Source organism: Mercenaria mercenaria, chromosome 16, assembly GCF_021730395.1.
Source record: "Mercenaria mercenaria strain notata chromosome 16, MADL_Memer_1, whole genome shotgun sequence".
NCBI classification, from domain to species: Eukaryota; Metazoa; Mollusca; class Bivalvia; order Venerida; family Veneridae; genus Mercenaria; species Mercenaria mercenaria.
In genome coordinates this window covers 46,286,371-46,307,831 of record NC_069376.1, presented here as the reverse complement: position 1 = coordinate 46,307,831, position 21,461 = coordinate 46,286,371, and the positions used below count along the sequence as shown (strand labels likewise).

At 35.7% G+C, this 21,461-nt stretch overlaps 2 protein-coding genes across 2 annotated transcripts; both read left to right on the top strand.

Moving 5' to 3' along the window:
• Positions 1–2,957: 2,957 nt before the first annotated feature.
• LOC123541431 (cytochrome P450 1A1-like) lies at positions 2,958–5,970 on the top strand. Its single transcript, XM_045326897.2, has 2 exons — positions 2,958–4,395; positions 4,938–5,970. The coding sequence occupies exons 1-2, from the start codon at positions 3,479–3,481 to the stop codon at positions 5,527–5,529; spliced, it is 1,509 nt and encodes a 502-aa protein (XP_045182832.2). The 5' UTR covers positions 2,958–3,478; the 3' UTR covers positions 5,530–5,970.
• An 8,586-nt stretch (positions 5,971–14,556) lies between these two features.
• LOC123540605 (cytochrome P450 1A1-like) lies at positions 14,557–19,988 on the top strand. The gene is made up of 2 exons (XM_045325787.2): positions 14,557–15,542; positions 18,655–19,988. Exons 1-2 carry the CDS (start codon positions 14,626–14,628, stop codon positions 19,235–19,237), a joined length of 1,500 nt encoding a protein of 499 aa, XP_045181722.2. The 5' UTR covers positions 14,557–14,625; the 3' UTR covers positions 19,238–19,988.
• The last annotated feature ends 1,473 nt before the right edge of the window (positions 19,989–21,461 follow it).

Genomic DNA, 21,461 nt, shown 5'->3' with positions numbered 1-21,461 from the left:
AATAAGACGACGTGTTACACCAAGATCCAGGCCCCTAGCTCAAATGTCAAGATCACAGATTTTAGGTCATTGTTTAGCTTTACTTTTCGAAGAAAATGTAGAGCTATTGCACTCGCCCCAGCGTCGGCATCGATGCCCCGTTGGTAAAAGTTTTTGATAAAGTCAAATATCTCTGTTACTGTCGGAGCTATTGACTTGAAACTATCACAGTCTACACCAGGAAAAACAATCCCCGTAACTCTGATTTGAATTTTGACAGAGTTATGCCCCTTTTTAACTTAGACTTTTTTGGTTAAAGTTTTATATAACGTTCAATATCTCTGTTGGGCGGGCGGGCTTGGGCGTCAAACTTAGTTTCCGCACAATAACTTTAGGTTGGAACAAGCTATAGACACCAAACGTGGCCTGTAGATAGATGGTAAGGAGACGAAGGTTGGGATTTCATTTGCGGTAATTTGGATAAAGGTCAAGGTCGCTGTTGCTAAAAATAAAATAAATGATTTCCGCTCAAGTACTCTAGTTTGCACTGATGTTTTGAAATCAAACTTGGCCTATAGGTAGCTTACAGAAAAATCAAGGTTAGGATTATATATGGGGTCATTTGGTTCAAATTCAAGGTCAGGATAACTTATTTAATCTTCGCACTTAGAAAATTCCACAGTGCCGCAGTGGTCTGGAGCGTTGGGCCAAAAGCTATTTTTAGTTAGTGGGACGGAAGGGCATCGGTTCAAACCCTACTGAGATCCAATTTATTTTTCTTTTCTTTTTTTATAAAAATGTCATTTTAATGCCATTTAGTCAAGGTCAAGGTCACAGTTACTAAAAATAGATGTTTTCCTCAATGTGATCATCAAAAAAGTGGTTTTCGCTTTATTATTTTAGTTTGGACATACTTACTGCCACTAACATTTGTGTACAGCAAGCTTATCTGAAAAATTAGCATTGAATGACATTTGGGGTCACTGTTACTAAAAATAGAAAAACGGGTACATTTATTGTCAGTATATTTGGGTGCAGATAGCTTTTATCAAACACAAAAGGTTGGGAATGTATTTTAGGTCATTTTGGATCAGGGTCAATGTCAATGTAACTAAAAATAGAAAAATGGGATCATATTTGAAATAAAAAATAGATTTTTGTACTGTTTTGAGATCCATTTTTTTCTTTTTCTTTAGTGACAAAAAGGTCATTTTAATGCCATTGGGTAATTAAAAATAGAAAAATATGGTCATAGTTATAATAAAAGTTTGATCATCAAAAAGCTGGTTTCGAGCTTATCACTTTAAATATGAGTGTATTTTGGGTCACTGTTACTAAAAATAGAAAAATGGTTTATGCTTAATATTTTTAGTTTGGGTGCACCTATTGTCAGCAAACTGTGTGTAGGTAGCTTTTATCAAAGAATCATAAATTACCTAGGGAAATGACACATGTACTTTTCTTATATATGTACTTCTGAATGGCATGATCGAATGCAGTCAGATATGTATAATAGGATATGACCATTTTTTAAAGAACCTAATGGCATGATGCAAAGTTTGAAAACCTGGTTTTCATTGTATTTATAAGTTTCTTGTCTTGTGTCATATTGGCCGAGTTAAAAACTTGTCGGTGTATTTTCTCCAGAATTACTTCCCTTTATTATGAAGTGATAGTGTTTCATTTTTTTCTCTATTTTCCCCACCAATCTTAAAATTAACTGCGATTATTTTTGAATGACTAACACGAGTGGTAAACGCGCAATCCAATTCCCACTTGGAATACGCTAAAAATGGGTTGCGCGGCTTCCGGTGCTGGTGTTGCGCAGCAGTATATACAAAATCGAGGTAGGTGGGTTTTTGTTTTTTGTAAATAATGACACATTTACAAATGCTTTCGAAAAAAGCAAAATGCTATTCGACACAAAAATGAATAAAGATCATAAGTGTGAAATACCAATTTATAAATTTAAGAATCAGCTCTTTTATCACGAAAACTCTGCTGGCTCGAACTGTCAAAAAAGCATGAAATCATGAAAAATGCCAATTTTCTAACTCTTGTGCCTTCTTTCTGGAAATGTGACGCTTGTAATGATCAAACACGTGTAAAACAGTCCTGAATATACATTCACTTGAATGAAATGTTGCTTCTGGTGTAAAGATTGGCCAAAAAAATAATCGGGAATGGGGTTGCGCCCCGGGAATGGACATTATGATGTATACGAGCAACTCCATTCCCGATGCGCAACCCCATTCCCGATTTTTTTTTTGTCAATTATGTCCCCGTAAGCAGGATTTGAAGCAAATAATTTAGATATTCGTTACGTTATAACAGTTGAGTTATCATAAAAAGCATCAAATGTCCTCAGATTGGGCATATGAGGCCAGAAACGTCCATTTTTGTTGATACATACTTTTTTTTTCACGCTTCTTGTCGCCTGAGTTTTCGTGATAATAGAGCCGAATCATAACTTACAAACCAGATATTTTACACATATGGTGTATTATCATATTTGTGTCGAATAGCATTTTGCTTTTTTCGAGAAAATTCATTCTTGTCTCATACTAAGCAAAATCATAACTTCACATACCTCAATTTCGTCTTTTTATACGCGCAACACCAGCACCGGACGTTGCGCAACCAATTTTAAGCGTATTCCCAGCGGGAAGGATTGCGCGTTTACCACCCGTGATTAACAACTAACAACTGTAAATGTTCATGCAGACAAAGCCAAGTCCAAATATTTTGCATAATAACATATTGTACGTATAATAATATATGCATCATTGAAAGATATGGCATCGTTAAGTTATGTTGCAGTCCCTTCCGGTGGGAGACGATACCTTACAATACATCATCCGTTACACAGATGTAAAGTGTTCAAAGTTCGTTCGCATCCATGCTCTCAGACGTTGTTTCCTTTCTAATGCTTAAATGATTGCCCAGATGATCCTTTTATGTGCATGCCCAGCTACTGGGAGGGCAATGTCTTTGGCGTAGAAGCTTTAACCCGCACTCGCACCCCTGCGTTTAGCTTTGTCGGAGTTATTTTTTTCTTAAGACGGAGCTTTTACATCTACCCTTTCGATGACACTAGTTGTACAAAAATGTAATAAAATTGAAAGTAATGCTATTAACTTGACAGTGTAGGGTCAGCGAGAGTTTTGGGGGTCTTCAGTGAATAGTTTTGAGTTAACTTGACACAAATACTTAGCGGTTTAACTGTGATGCATTTTTTTTTGTGTTTTTCCGGCAACGGTTTTTGTCTTCATCGTTTTATAAAGATTTCATTGGCAACCGATGTAGTTATATCCAGGTTTGAAATAAGTGTTATCATTGTGCTGATTAACTTTGAAATATATGTCTATACATTTGTTATCTTGTCCTTTTCGGTGTAAAACTAGAACACCACGAGATAAACAATGAATAAATTTGAATTTACTTTTTTTTAGTTTAATATTGAACATAGCGAAATCAAGCTCTGTTTAAATTTTCTAAAATGTCGGGATTAACACTAGTTTTAGGGATTCTCTCTACAACTTTTATTACATTCTTATTTTTTAAATGGTTCTTGCAAAATAGAGGAAAGAGGTATCCAAAAGGGCCAATGGGATTTCCGATCATTGGACATTTACCGTTCTTCGGCAGTCACCCGCCTTCAACATTCATGAAATGGCGGGAGTCTTATGGGGATGTATTTTCGATTAGGTTGGGGAGTTGGCAAGCTGTTGTGGTAAACGGTTACAAAGCGGTTAAGGCCGCGGCCGAACACCCAAACGACGCCTTTAGTGGCAGACCAAACTTCGTTTCAATGGAGGTTGCAGCCGAACTTATCAACGAGGAAACATTTGCCTTTGGTAATTTCACTCCAGTATATCTAAAACAAAGAAAACTAACATCAAAAGCACTGCGTTTGTTTACGTTCAAAAGATCAGACGTTATTGAAGAATTGGTTACAAACGAGGCTAACGCCTTTGCAGACGCTCTAATAAGGAAGTACAGTACAACTCCAGGCTATATAGAACTTGATGTTCAGATTCTAGTTACACGGATAATTTACCAATTTCTCTATGGAAGAGGTAAACATGTTGATGTTGACAGACATGTTAAAACAATCATTAACTTACTGGATGAAATTAATGAATTTTCCGGAAGTGGGAGTGCTATAGATGTGTTGCCATGGTTACGATACATCATGCCTGGGAAAATTGAAGCGTTTCGAAAACTGGCAACAGAATCAGTTGGTTTAATGAGAGAGCAAATACAAGAGCACTATGAATCGTTTTCTGCAGACGACATTAGAGACGTGACGGATGCTATCATAGCAAGTGATGCAGAGGACGAAGAAAACAAAGACAAACATATGTTGACAAGGGCAAGGTTGAATCTAACGTTGGCTGATCTACAAGGAGCCGGGTTTGTGTTAATACTCTCTCTCTCTCTTTCTCCCTCGCCCTCTGTCTCTCCGCGTGCGATTTGCGAGTAGATAAACTGTATGTAATAAACCAGGATAATTCAAAGAGACAGGAAACTTATTACGTTATTGTAAGTATATATAAAGCAAAGACAGATATAGGGAAGTTAACTATTAGCTATCAGAGATTTTCAATTTTTTTTATTCATTTATAAGTTTAAACAGTACGTGAGAGAATCCTTGAGTAGATCATTTATTTGTCATATAAGGGGGTTGCTAATTAACTACAGTTTTAATTGTTAGACTTAAATATGTCAAAGGTCGCTAATTGTCCCAATTAATGAAGTTATTGCTTTCATTTCGCTGCGCTTGGTTACTGCAATACTTAATTTCTTTAGAAAATCAATAATTTATCTACAACCTAGACATCTTAGGGAGTACAAAGAATTATGACAAATGTAAAGCATCTTCATTTTTAAGTAATCATTTGAAAATGGATTGAATAACATCATACATGTATGTATATTATTTTTACTTATTTTAGGGTGGACACAACGAACAAAACATTGTCTTGGCTGTTACTTTACATGACCAAATTCCCACACATTCAAGAGCGTGTGTTTGCAGAGATAGATACTGTCGTTGGAAAATTCCGGAATGTTCAGTTGAAGGACAAGCCTGACCTTGTATACACGAATGCTGTTATTCTTGAAGTTGCGCGAACTGTTACACAGTTACCATTTTCACTTCCACATTTTTCAATGAAAGATGCAAAGATAGAAGGACTTGATGTAGATAAGGACACTGTCGTAATATTCAATTTGTACTCTGTACACCACGAAAAAGAGTTCTGGGGAGATCCAGAATGTTTCCGCCCAGAACGGTTTATACTCGATGATAATACCTTAGATTCAGATAAAAGCAATCACATTGTGGCTTTTGGTCTTGGTAGACGCCGTTGTGTTGGAGAATTCCTCGCAAAAATGAATGTTTTTCTGGCCTTTTCAAACATCATGCAAAAATGCAAGTTTGTGAGACCACCGGGTGAACGCCTGGATCTAACTCCCATACCTGGTCTTGTGTACACGTCCAAAAACTTTAAGGTGCTTGTACAGGAAAGATCTTCATCTTTATGAAGTCATATGTTGTTTTCCCCTTGGGGCAGAGAAATTGGCTGCAACCACCTGTCCTTTCGCCCGTCTATCCGTCCACAACACTTCATACCCAATCAATATCTTTGCCATCCGTCAAAGGTTTTCGAAATTAACCGTTAGAAATGTTCCTCATTATAGGACACTTTGTCGTGTGCAATATTCAGGCCTTAGTTCCAACGACAATGTCAAACTTGGAGGTCAAATATTAATAGGGTCTGTTTCATATCCAATGAACTAGTAGGTCTATTTTAATTCAACAGCGATATCAGATATTAATTCAAAATTTTTATTATTATGGAACTACTTTTTTACAGGTGTTTGTTTATTTTGTTACAGAATTTGCTTTTTGTTCGGCAAATAGCTTTATAGCTAGTGTTGTACTATTATACCTTATCCGACATAAAATAACGCTTTTTTATCATGTATATTCGTATGTTTTTGGTTTTCTGGTTATCTATTTGTAAGCTCTATGTTTTATGTGAATATTTTTATCGTTTACAGATACATGTACTTGCATACAATACCACAGGGTCTTGTTTTAGGAGACTGCGCTGAATATAAATATTCTTGTCCTTGTCTTTGATTTTTCCCCTTTGGCTTGTGTTCGTAGTAGTCTGCTTAAGTCACGAGATAATAGATAAAGTTATAATCCTCATGCAATATAAAGTTAGAACTTGTAAACTTCTGAAAAAGAAGATTGACTTGAGTTTATAAATGTGATAGAAGGCTTATGCACTCGACTCCACATTTGCATTATGCAGAAAATAATTGAACTAAGTTATTAAAAGGATGGATTTTTCATAAGGTAGGAATTTGTCGGTATTTTACTTTCTAGGGATGAGATCAGCAATAACGTGTAAAAGATTTTCTGTTTCAAACGTGAGCCAACACTGATACTAGTGGCGTAGCAATACTCTGGCACAAAATTTGCGACTATACTTAAACTTTTTAACGCAAGTCTGAACTCTACAGCCAATTAAAGTGCTTGTTACAAACAAATTGCATTAGAATATGACGCAATATTTATGATGTTAACGTTACGCCTATGTCAGAAGTTAGACATTGGTATTCAAGATGTCTTTAAAACTAGACAAATTCCCTCTTCCTCACGAAAGCCTGTAAATGGTGTAAAACCAACCTATTTAAGATATTTTGATTAATGTTGAAAGTAGTTTTAATAGGAAAGCTCTTGTGTAAAAGTTCGATCCGTCATTTTAACATGGGTTCCTCGCGCAACAGCGCGAAACTATTTACTGTTTAATGTATGACGCTTATCTACGTTGAGGATTATGGGACGTCAGGAAAGGTGAAAGTGATTCAAATTATTACAGAAAACATAATAATTATAATTCTGGAACACGCACACGTGAACCTGCAGATACAGAAACAGATTTATTACTAAACATATTCTTACAGTGTCGCGATTTGTGTTAAGACCATTAGAATTTTATTATGGAACACATATTTGATTTCTCTGTGTTCGCTGGTTTAACAACATTGTTTTGGTAACGGAAATACATTGCCGTCATATTATGAAATGTATGACGTTTAAATCCATTGAGGAAAAAGATGAAAAACCTTACCCTGCTAAATTTCTATAATGAACTTGTCCATCTTTCAATTTGGACACTACCATTAACAGTTAAAAGGTGTGCGTACAAAAAAGATACTGACTGAATGGCGAAAAGTGCAGATCATGATCAAACTGCTTTATATTATATGATTTCATTAAGAGCCGTTTACTAAAAAAACACTTTGTGGTCTAGCGGATACGACATTTGATTTATATTTTTTCTCGATTTGCAATGCAGGTTCTGTATTTGTTTACCTTTTTCTTTTCTAATGATTTATTCTGTACAATTATGTTTTATTATTGTTATTTTATTCTTTCTTTTACTTTACTTTTGTCATGTATTCCTTTATTTATCATATTTCATGCATTGAATGAAATACATAAATGCTGTAGAAATTGTATATCAAAACGCACTCTCAGTATCTGAATAATCGCTCTGTTCACTAGCAGTGTTTGCGGCCTCTTCATCACTGACTTTAATAAACCGCTCACAAGCTTGTTCTACTGCAATGGCAGTGTTACGAAATCTTTCTTCTGCTTCCTTTGCATGTCTACAGCAGCTCTCCCATTCAGAGTGTGTGATGCTGTCGATTGCTTCAGTAGTCAATGTCGTTACATCTTTATCTTGACAGATTTGAAGCGGTTACATAGGTCTCTTAACAATGCCCCAGATCAATTCAGTTGCAACTGAGTTCGGCATATATATAAAACAATCCTATAGGATTCGAACCAAGATTGCAATATTACTAATCAATCGTGTTTACTACTACACCAACCCATGACTAGCATATCCTTGGCAATATTTTATATATGAGCCGTGCCATGAGGATACCAACATAGTGGGTTTGCGACCAGCATGGGTCCAGACCAGCCTGCGCATCCGCGCAGTCTGGTCAGGATCCATGCTGTTCGCTTTCAAAGCCTATTGCAATTAGAGAAACTGTTAGCGAACAGCATGGATCCTGACCAGAATGCGCAGATGCGCAGGCTGGTCTGGATCCATGCTGGTCGCAAACCCACTATGTTGATTTTCTCATTATAATAAACTGTGTCAAAATTTTAACTCTTTTCATTGTTATCGATTGAACTCCGTTTGTAAATAAACGTTGCAGTGATCGCATTTTGTTAATACTTTATCTTCAGTACTGTAAATATAGAAACATTGAAACATTGGTTGTAAACCAGATAAGTATCTTCATGTGGTACTGCATTCTATTTCTACACAGCAGAGTGTACTTAAAGATACATCTGACAGTTTTCCTTACGTATATAGGCAAAACATTTCCTACAGACAGAATTTCTTTAAACTTTAAAGTTTAAAACGGAAATATGTATTAAAAATCATAGGTACCGATGCCTAATCTTGAATTATCTGCCCTTGAAAATCGATTTTTTCAGTATTTTCCGACTTTCAAGGGCAGACAATTCATGACCAAGACTGGGTACCTATGATATGCTTTATATTATATTTCTGTTTTTGACTTGATTTTCTCCATGTCAATATAGATACTGTGGCAAATGTCCTTGACTATGAACATGACAAAATGATACCTCAAAGTCCTGGTCTTTCCCATAGACCGAATTACTTTAAACTTTTATATACTGCATGCAAATGATGACTAAAACAGAAATATAAATTAAAATGCATAGTTCCCTTGCCTTAATCTTGAATTATCTGCCCTTGAAAATTTGATTTTTTTAGTATTTAATTTCAAGGGCAGATAATTCAAGATCAAGCATGGTACCTATGATTTTTAGTACATATTTCTGTTTTAAACTTGATTCTTAGTCAGTACACAAAGTTTAAAGAAATAAAGGACTTTAGAGAGTTTATGTCCAAGATAATAAAATTGTAAGTTGGTCCCATCATTTGGAATCCTCTTACTTTATCGCTATTTAGTCTATGAGATATCTCAGTTCTATAAGGGTGTGAGATATATTGCATATTTGTTGAACTAAAAGTCTAAAATGTCAAAATTATGACAATTTTGTGTTTATAGAATACATGTAACTGAAGGCAAAATTAAATTAATACTCACGATGATCAATACCTTAGGTAGCAGTTGGTAGTTTCCAGCCTTAGATGCGAATTGGCCAGGGTCAAAATCCTAAAATAAAGGTAAATGTCAAAACTGAAGGCCCCGTTTTCATTCAAAATAATATTCAATGCAGATTTCGTGCTTTGGTGCTGTGAAATGGAGATTTAAAAACTTCTGACAAGTATTCAGCAATTCAAATGAAATGGCATACTTACCAAGAGAGTATGAAAGGGAGGTTACTGACCAAAGTCTTCCATTCTGTCTGTAGGGAAGTTTTTGCCTATATACATATAGAAAACTGTCAGATGTATCTTTAAAAGCTACAAACAATATTGACATGGAATAAAAGTCAACGAAGAGATTCCCGCACGGGTTTGCATTTTAATCCAGTTATAGTTAGCTTGTAAAGTATCCTCCGCAGTCGGTAATTCAAACAGTGGGTGTCCAGATATTGTTTTTACATGAATACCGAAGAATACATATCGGCGAAAATAGTCAGTATGTCATATCGTAGTGATTGTAACAACCATCTGGTTAAAGGTTGCAGTGATTTCAAAATGTACGTCTACTGAAAACATTCTCTTTGTAGATATGCGCGACTAAAGTCTCGAGATTGCAAAATCTTTCTACACTACAAATTGATCCGGCCACTTTCTAGTTTTCTTTATGTGCATTTTGTGAAAAGTTATACAAGTAAACGTGTGAACGTTCTTTTGTTAATATTCATCATTATTTCCTTACTGTCAGAGCACTTTAATATCAGCAAGAGCAAGTCCTGTTGAATGCCTAAGTCATCCGATAAAGCGTCCAGCTTTCAATGTGGAGGACGTCTACAGATGAATATCCGAACGTGGACGCTTATTAAAGGAAAATACCAAGGTCAAGGTTAGACCGTTTATAATATGTCGAAAAAATAGTTCGCCGACATTAGAGACGTGACCGATGCTATCATAACAAGTGATGCAGAGGACGAAGAAAATAAAGACAGATATGTGTTGACAAGGGCAATGTTGAATCTAACGTTGGCTGATCTGCAAGGAGCCGGGTTTGTGATTTTTATAGTTTTCTGTCTTTCTTTGTTGCTTTTTACCTTTTCGTTAATGTAGTCATTAGCTAAATTTTTGACCGACATTCTTCTGTTGTTATGGTTGATATTCTACATGAGCAAATACCCACAGATTCAAAAGCGCGTGTTTGCAGAGATAAATACCGTCATTGGGAAAAGTAGGAATGTTGAGCTGAAGGACAAGCCTATCCTTGTATACACGAATGCTGTTATTCTTGAAGTTATGCAAATTGTTACCCAGATACCATTTTCGCTTCCACATTTTTCAATAAAAGATGCAAAAACGTAGAGGGACTTGATGTTGATAAAGACACAGTCGTTCTTTTCAATTTGTATTCGATACACCACGAGAAAGAGTTCTGGGGAGATCCGGAATGTTTCCGTCCAGAACGGTTAATACTTGGTGACAATACGTTAGATTCTGATAAATGCAATCACGTCCTGGCTTTCAGTCTCGGCAGACGCCGTTGTGCTGGAGAATTTTCTTGCGTTTTCCATCGTCATGCAAAGATCCAAGTTTATTAAACCACCAGGTGAACGCCTGAATCTGTCTCCTTTACCACGTCTTGTGTACACGTGCAAAGAATTTAAGGTGCTTGTGCAGGAAAGAAAATAGTCTTTACGAAGTACAGCAGGTGTGTGTTTCTGTAACTGCTTGTTGATTAAGATGTCAGTAAACTTTGTGGTAAAAGCGAATGCCTGTAATATCGGTGTATATAATTTTTTGTCTCTTTCCGAAGACATTACACTGACATACTGAACTGAGTCTAATAACATAATGAATAGATCAATGTAAAATTGACAATTTTACCGTTAAAGCAGTATATCAGGCTACTGTCTTTTGATATGGGCGTACCAATATCAAAAGACAGTTGTCTGTTATTCTATTTATATTGAAACTCATAGAACCTGCCTAGAACAACATATGTCTTCATCTCATATTTGGTAAAAATTGACTTCTGAAGCAGAAAGTAATAAATTCATATTTTATGGATTAGAAAATTCATCCGCGAAACAATACGGCAGCCATATTGAATTCAACTTCGACAATTTTTATTGACTTCCTGATATTCTTATAAAAAATAACAATGAAATAAACTCATCATAAATCATACCCTTGAATAGATCAGAACATGCTTTATTTCCATATCATCAAACATTTGACTCAGGCAACTACATGTCTAAAGCGCTGAAAATTTCACTTCCAGTTCCAGACTCAGTCAGAGATACGTAAAAGTTTAATCCCAAAATTTACACTGATCCAAGAATTATAATTAACACAAATACTTTTACTACTGCTTAATAAAAAGAAGGATGCCTTAAACTAGGCATAAATCAAACATAAGTACATTTTCAAGTATATTGTAAACCTTTTCAAGAATCGATCCATGTAAACATTGTGATGTCATGATGAACGTTACACAATGACGTTATTAAGTGCTATTGTCTGTGACTGTGATGAATGTGGAAACAAGCATATATAATACAAAGAAATTAGTTGAGATTACAGAATCTGTTTAGAATAGTCGTCCAATATCAAAACTGGATTATGTAGTAAAATTCGATGTTGAAGGAAACTGATGTAAAAACGTGTCCGTCAATATTGGAGGAGCTTAATTTTGTTGTCAGGTTAATGACCTCATATCAAAATAAAATATCAGGCAAGTGATATAAGGCACTTTGCATAGTAGTTGCATGATAAATACATTTACCATGCAACTACTATGCAAAGTGCCTTATATCACTTGCCAGATATTTTATTTTGATATCAAGTCATTGACCTGATATCAAAATTAAGCTCCTTCCATATTGACGGACTAGGTTGTACATCAGTTTCCTTCCAGATTGAATTTTATCACAGAGTCCAGTTTCGATTTTGCACAACTTTTTTCTAAATAGATTCTGTAATCTCAACAAATTTCCTTGAATATGGCTGTCTCTACATTTATAACACAGACAATAGCACTGAATGACGTCATTGTGAAACGTTCATCATGACATCACACAATGTTTACATGGATCGATTCTTGGAAAGGTTTACAATACACTTGACAATGTATACTTATTCTTGAGTTATGCCTTATTTAAGGCATGGACATTTTATTAAATATAAGCAGAAGTATTTGTGTTAATTATTATTCTTGTATCAGTTAATTATAATTCTTGGATCAGTGTAAATTTAGTGATTAAAATTTAAAGTACCTCTGTCTCTGACCTTAGTCTGGAATTGGAAGTGAAATTTTCAGCGCTTTAGACATGTAGTGTTTAATAATTTGGAAATAAAGCATGTTCTGGCTTATTTTATTTTTACGCAGGTTAAAGTTTATTTCATTGTTATTTTTACAAGTATATCAGAAAGTCAAAAAGCATCGGTTCCCTCACCCCTTCCAACCCATATCAGCCTCGACCTGATAACATTGATATCAAAAGAAATCAGCCTTTTATTCTTTATGTATATATTTAGTTGAAATGTTATTTGTATTCAAGAATGTACTATTGCTAAAGGTATGAGTTACTGTATAATATATATCTTCACTGTATTTTCCAAACATACTCATTGATTAGGGTGGAGGGTATGCGTCAACACTTCTTGTCCTTTTTGTTCTCTAAGCCTGTCTGCAATGTTTGTGATTTTCGTTAATATGGGAGGCAACGAAAATCAAAGACACGCCAATGATTTTTATAATATGGACAAAATTGTTAACTCCAGAATATTTGATGTTATGCACAATTTCTTTTTAAATGTTGTCTAATAACATTTGTGTTATATTCCTGAAGTTGTCGCATATCTTTTTCTATTTATTTTTAAATATTTATTTGATGTGTGGAAGCAAATTATTATTATATACGCTATATTTTCAATAGAACGTCTGAGTACATTTTAAAGATGAGAGAACAATGTGTGATATGACTTGGATAATGACGAAAGCAGTCAGTATATTATATCATTGTGATTGTAACAACCACCTGGTTAAAGATTGCAGTAATTTTCAAAATTTACGTCTACTGAGATCATTCTCTTTGGATATATGCGCGACAAAAGTCTCGAAATTGCAAAATAATTCTGCACTCCAAATTGATCCGGCCACTTTCCAGTTTTCTTTATGCGCATTTGGTGAAAATTTATGCAAGTAAACGTGTAAACGTTCTTTTGTTATTGTTTATCATTTATAAGGGAGATATTTTTTCCTTACTGCCAAAACACCTTAATATTGATGCCTAAGTAATCCGATATTAAAGCGTCCAGCCTTCATTGTGGAGGACGACTTCAGATGCACATCCGAACGTGGACACTTATGAAAGAAAAAAAATACAAAGGACAAGGTTAGACCCCACAATCTATTATGCTTATACTGGGTATGTCGAAAAAATAGTTCCCAGCAGTTTTTATTGCTAACTTAAATGAAGACAAATGAAGACAGTCCTTCCTTGTACATTTTAAGTGTAAGCAAACACAAAGAGTATAATGTAGTCACTGATGAGACAGATGTAAACATGTTAACTATTGCTCTTCTTCCATCTCCATACCTTCACACAAAAGTTCTATGTCTGTGTTTAATTTGTTTGAACGACTTTTTCGTGCGAATCTTAGTGTGTTTGCTTTATCATCGTCCTGTTATTTTTCGAGCGGTTAATGTTTTTGATGTAGAGTTGCTATAAAATCATAGGTGTTAAATGTAATTCTTTCACTTGAGAAGGGAGCTATTGCTACTCTCTGTTTGTGTACCAGCTGTATGTTAGAATATTCAGTGGAAAGCATAGGGAAATTTTCATTCCTTCTTCATGTATGTTTGAGTCTACAAGGTATTTGTTAGATCTTTGTTTATATTATTGCATTCAGTTTATGTATACACGTGCTCAGAAAATGTGCACGTGCACATATTTACATATACCCTATTTCAGAATGGACTGTGTATGGGCGACTGCTTTCTTTGAATGTTGCTTTTCCTGTGGGACTTCTGTCCTTTTTGAATCTCTTGAGTATATTTGACATTAACAAGAAGTCATCGGATACCAGAAGTATTATATTAAGATATGTAAATTTTCAAACCATATTTTTGGATATTACTTAATATACCCAGGGTACATTACTTTGTTGGGATCTTGGAACGAATATAGGTCACCAACCAAAGAATGTGCCAACAAACCAGTTCATTTGGGGTTGCATGGGGTTGGTATTGCAGAAGCAAATAATTTCGTTTCACTTTCGTGACCTTTAAATATATATAGTGCGACAATTATTTTAATGATGTTTATCTTCTTTAAATTTATTCATATACATTTTTTATCTTGCCCTTTCATATAAAACTAGAACACCATAAGATCAACAAAGACGATAATGCGCTCGCCTTGTACATTTAGTCTATTACAGAACACGGTTATATCAAGCTTTTCATAAAATGTCGGTAGTAACAACGGTGTTGTGGATTCTTTCTACAGCTTTTATTACTTTGTTGTTCATTAAATGGATCTTGCGAAGTAAAGGAAAGAGGTATCCAAAAGGACCCATGGGGCTACCAATTGTTGGACATTTACCGTTTTTCGGAAGGCATCCACCATCAACATTCATGAAATGGTGGAAATCGTATGGGAATGTTTTTTCGATTAGGTTGGGAAGCTGGAATGCGGTTGTCGTAAATGGCTACAAAGCGGTCAAGGCCGCGGCCGAACATCCAAACGACGCCTTTAGTGGAAGGCCGAACTTCGTTTCCGCGGAGGTTTTAGCCGAACGTATCCACGAGGAAGTATTTGCGTTTGGTAATTTCTCGCCAGTGTATCTAAAACAAAGAAATCTGGCGTCAAAAGCTCTGCGTTTGTTTACATCTAAAAGAAAAGACGTTATTGAAGAATTGGTTACAAACGAAGCTGTCGCATTTGCGGACTCTCTGATAAGAAAGTACAGTACACACCCAGGTTATATAGAACTCGAGGTTCAGACTCTAGTTGTACGGATAATTTACCAATTATTATACGGACGAGGAAAACAGGTTGATGTTGACAGACACGTTAAAATAACCTATAAAGCGCTCGAGGAATTTAATGAATTTACCGGAAGCGGAAGTGCTATAGATGTGTTGCCCTGGCTACGATATATCATGCCCTGGAAAATCGACGCGCTTCGAAAAATTATTGCTAAAACAGATGATATTATGTGGAAACAAGTACAGGAGCACTATGAAACGTTTTCTGCAGACCACATTAGAGACGTGGCAGATGCTATCATAACAAGTGATGCAGAGGACGAAGAAAATAAAGACAGATATGTGTTGACAAGGGCAAGGTTGAATCTAACGTTGGCTGATCTACAAGGAGCCGGGTTTGTGATTTTTATAGTTTTCTGTCTTTAAATGTCGTTCTAGCCTTTCCGTTAATATAGTCATTAGCTCAATTTTTGACCGAAATTCTTCTGTTGTCATTCACCCGCCTACAATTACGGGAATTGTATACGCCGCAAGATGGCACCTAGACTAAAATTGCGCTAGTAATACATTTACCAAACTTATAGTCCCGCAACCCCATCCTCCATGCTCCCAGTTTTATGACTGTGCATTATTTGACACAGTATTAGATAGTTTGTATGTGTCATACGGATCAGATTGAGTTAATATCAAACTTAATTGAATCATGATTAAATGATTTCATAATGGCTTTATTATTTGTCCTCTGGCCGTTTTATTGACGTCCGGTTTTGTAGCCAATGCGATCACCCTCAGACACATAGAATCATTTAATTAACAACGTCATAATATTGATCCTGTCATTGATCTTGAATAAGTCAATATTGTCATATTTTATTACCTAGTATGTATATTATTAAGTTGACACAGGCAAGTATAAAATGGGCACTGGCTTTGCTATTTTTTGCATTGTTTCACCTTTCAGGGGCCACTTTCGTGAATCTGGCATAGGACGTAATATATGTTTAAAAAAAATACGGCTAAAATTCCTTTAAAACCAGAGTTCTAGCCCTTCATTTTATCAAAATTACCATTCGCCTTGGTAAAGTAGTGGCAAATGAACTCTGTAACTGTAAAAGACTACATTCAAAGAATATTTCCGAAATGTATATGTCCAGAAGAAAAATCTCGATGATGGACAATGGTTTTCAATAATAAGATATGGCCACTCGCCATATTTCACGTTAGTCACACATTATCCCTTATCATGCTGGACCCGATTGATTCTGCCTTTGCGATCAAGGTAGATCATTATCAGCCTGCACATTCGAACAACCTGATCATGATCTGCATTGTTCGCGATTAAGTCAGCATCTGTTTGGTATACATCCCTTTTAACAATTAATGGTACTGTCTAAATTGAAAGATGGACAAGTTCATTATAGGAATTTGGAAGGGTTATAGATTAATCTTTAATAAACTCACACATCGTCGCAAGATAACGAAGAATAGAATGCTCAAATAATGCCAGAGTTATTACCTTTCACTTGAATGCTCAAATAGCGCCAGAGTTATTGCTTTTCACTTGAATGCTCAAATAACACCAGAGTTATTGCCTTTCACTTGAATGCTCAAATAACACCAGAGTTATTGCCTTTCACTCAGCTAAAGATTGTAAATTTGAAATCATTTTGTTAAAGACGACTAGATATATTACAATTTACAATATAAAGTATTCCGTCAAGATATACAGGGCAACCATGATCCGTTTGTTTTAAAGAGCAGGCAACGATATACTGATGTACGATTAGTGTTTTCAGCCAGCGGGATGATTGACAAGTCAGTTTTCGTGCGATTCTTTAATCATAATATTCATGATCAGTCATTGGGTTACTTCACACATAATGTTGTTTTCCTTTTAATGCTCTGTCTTCTGAAATACATTGAATACACGCGTATATGGTTCTTTAGTCTTGCTTTTTATGTAAATGTACAAGAGCATTTTTATGCCCCGAAGTAGGGCATATTAAAATCGCACTATCCGTCAATGCGTGCGTGCGTGCGTCCGTGGGAATTCTTGTCTGGGCTGTAACTTTTCCATCCAAGAAGGGATTTTGAAAGAACTTGGCATAATTATTTCCTATAATGAGACGACGCGTCTTGCGCAAGACCCAGACACCTAGCTTCAAGGTCAAGGTCAGGCTTAGAAATTAAATATTTACATGGTCTGTTTCGTGTCCGGTCCATATACCTGCCATCCATGAAGGGATTTTGAAATAACTTGGCATAAATGTTTACCATAATGAGACAAAGTGTCTTGTACAAGACCCAGATCCCTAGCTCCAAGGTCATGGTCACACTTAGAAGTCAAATGTTAACAGGGTCTGTTTCGTGTCCGGTCCATAACTGCCTTTCATCAAGGGATTTTGAAATTACATGGCATAGATGTTCCCCATAATGAGACGATGTGTCATGCGCAAGATCCAGACCCCTGGTTCTCAGGTCAAGGTCACACTTAGAGGCTAAATGTTAACATGTTCTGTTTCTTATCCGGTCCATAACTCTGCCATTGATGAAGGAATTTTAAAATTACTTGGCAAAATGTTCCCTGTTATGAGATGACATGTTATGCACAAGACCCAGACCCCTAATTCGAAGGTCAACGTCACACTTATAAGTCAAAGGTGTTTCTTGTCTGGTCCATAACTCTGCCATTTATCAAGGGATTTGAAAATAATTTGACACAAATGTTAACCATTTTGAGAAGGTGTGTCGCGCTTATGACCTAGGTCTCTTAGACCAAGGTCAAGGTCACGAACTGATGTGTGATTTTTTTGCGCAGACAACTGTAGCATTCTTGGGCACGCTTCGGGGACATTTGACACCAAAAGTGACAGCTCTTGTTTTATTCTAACATGTCATTGCTGCTGGTCACCATTGCGGGTGTTATGGATTTACGTAATGTTCAGGAAAAACTTTTATTTTATTAATGCTCTGTCTTCTGAAAGGCATTGATTTAGTCTTGCTTTTTATGTAAATGTACAAGTCCTTTTTTTTAGATTTTTAGAGCACTTTTATTCTAACATACCATTGCTTCTGGTTACCATTGCGGGTGTTATGGATTTACGTAACAGAAAACACTTTTATTTACACTTGGCTTTGGTTCTGAAACAGGGTGCGAGGTTGGAGTGAGGTTATAATATCAACCAGTGGTATTTTGTCACTTACCGTTCCAAGGCGGTCAATAAATATGCTCCTATTGTCGTTCGTTCTGTCCTCAATGTTTCTACGTTTTATTTTGTCCATGTCTTGTGTATATGTCAGTCATGTACACATCTATGGGGCTGTGGTTCTGCCTTTGCTTCACATTAATGTTAATCAAAGAAATATATGGGAAAATGGAAATATTTCTTGTATTACATTTCACAATTTCATGTTTATTTTTATGTATGTATTATGGCGGTAGGTGGAATAGCTTTTCAAAGTCACACAGAAAGAATTGCATCACTTGTATATATTTGTATATTTTAGGGCGGACACAACGAGCAAAACATTGTTATGGTTGATACTCTACATGACCAAATTCCCACAGATTCAAGAGCGCGTGTTTGCAGAGATAAATACCGTCATTGGGAAAAGTCGGAATGTTGAGCTGAAGGACAAGCCTATCCTTGTATACACGAATGCTGTTATTCTTGAAGTTATGCGGATTGTTACCCAGATTCCATTTTCGCTTCCGCATTTTTCAATGACAGATGCAAAAATAGAGGGACTTGATGTTGATAAGGGCACAGTCGTTCTTTTCAATTTGTATTCGATACACCACGAGAAAGAGTTCTGGGGAGATCCAGAATGTTTCCGTCCGGAACGGTTTATACTTGGTGACAATACGTTAAATTCAGATAAATGCAATCACGTTCTGGCTTTCGGTCTCGGCAGGCGCCGTTGTGTTGGAGAATTCCTCGCAAAAATGAATGTTTTTCTTGCATTTTCCATCGTCATGCAAAGATGCAAGTTTATTAAACCACCAGGTGAACGCCTGGATCTAATTCCCATACCTGGTCTTGTGTACACGTGCAAAGAATTTAAGGTGCTTGTACAAGAACGAAAATAATCATTACGAAGTATAGCAGGTGTGTGTTTTTGTAACTTCTTGTTAATGAACATGTCAGTAAACGTTGTGGTAAAAGCGAACGCCTGTAATATCGGTGTATGTACCTTTATGTCTCTTTCCGAAGACATTACACTAACCTACTGAACTGAGTCTAATAACATAATGAATGTTAGATCAATGAAAAATTGACAATATTACCGTAAAGGCAGTATACATGTATATTATTAAGTTGAAATGTTATTTGTATTCAAGAATGTACTATTGCTAAAGGTACGAGCTACTGTATAATATATATCTACACAGTATTTTTTCCAAACATATTTATTGATTAGGGTGAAGGGTATGCGTCAACACTTTTGCCCCTTTTGTTTTCTAAGTTGAAGGACATGCCTAAACACTCGTTGCTTCCTTCAGCATAATGACTACAATGTTTGTGAATTTCGTTAAACTGGAAGGCAACGAAAATCAAAGATACACCAAAGATTTTTTAATAAATATGGACAAAATTGTGTTAGCTCCAGATCTTTTAATAACATTTGTGTTATATTCCTGAAGTTGTCGCATCTCTTTTTTCTATTTTTTACTTTTTAAACAAATATTTTATGTTTATTTGATGTGTGGAAGCACATTATTATTATATGCGCTATATTTTCAATAGAACGTTTGAGTACATTTTAAAGATGAGAGAAAAATGTATGAAATGACTTAGTCTAAAAGAATCAATTCAATATAGCAAGGAAAGAACTTTTGATATACGTATTGAATACTGTTTTTCATACTGAGTCCATTAGATTTAAGTTTCGTCGCCAACTGAAATAATAATAACTACTGACACAATGACCCAGTCAAACATGTCATAATTAAATAGGATCGCTTTGAGATAAGAAGGGTGTTAGACAATCCTGACTGTAATACAAATACTAGTAGTTGAGTATAAAGGTTTGCTATATGAGCTAGCTCCTATTGTGACGTGGTAGTGTGTCCGTCTTAGGTATGAAAGGTTCTGGGTTCGATTTTAGAATAAAAAATAATGAATAGAAAGCCGGAACATTTTCACAACATACCACGAAAAAGTAGGTATGACATTGCATTATTTTGGTACATATGTTGTCCTAAAATTTGCTTAAAGCTAACAGTGTTACGGGTGTATTAATTTTACTAACCTCTAATGAATAAAATTCATCCCAAATGGATGTGTTATGACACAAGATGCCCATCTGAATAGGACTTGGACCCGTATTCATCAACTTTTTAATTCTGAAATTTAGATATAAAACCTCTAAAAATTTAAATTGCGGTAACTTCCTTTGTAAAATTGTCCAAGTGATGGCACTTTGGTGGCCACAAGTTTATGCTAAACACAGTTGTTTAAGAATTAAAATAAAGTGAAATTGTACGTACTCAATGATCCTAAAGAATCATAAGATAAAACAACACTGAGTCAAAGCTCGTGGAGGTTTTTTACAGCCGCCACATGGCACTGTAATAGTTAGTGAAATATATACGAAGATCTTTAATTATGTGAGGTTAAGAAATGTACAAGACCACTCACAACCCTAGCAATAGCTTATGTGGAATTCTGTTATAGTGAAATTGAATAAAACTCCATGCAACACTGAGTCCAAGTACGGGGAGACATTTTATAGCCGCCATACTGTACCTACAAACTGCTGTTGTGATAGTTAACAAAGTCTACAAGAAGATCCTTCGTAAGCATAGAAGTTTGACTGAATCTGTTCATGAAAGGTAATAAAATTCGCAACACCTTTCACGTCCTCTAACACCGGCTTAAGCGAATTTCTATCATAGCAAAATTGAATGTACTCAATGATCCTAAAATACCGAGAAAATCTGACAAGTTAAAATCCTCGGCTTCGCCGTTTATATTCTCGATATCGACATTATGGATAAAATCCCGCTTTTCCGGTATTAACCACCAATAAACGCCCGTTCCCGGTTTTACGGTGAGGGGGATATCGCCCATTACGCTACATGGCGGTAGTGTTTAGATTATCCTTTTTCAAGTTTTAAACAAAGAAAATGAATAAAAAAGTATTGCAGATTATCATTAAACATTGTTGTAATTAAGATGTAGCAAAAATATCCTCAAAGTTTACTTTATTTTTGAAATTTTATCTTATATTTTATACACTGCCGCCTCCGTGGCTCGATACCGAAGGTGTGAAATTATTCGCATTTTTCGAGGTAAAAAGACTATTTTTGC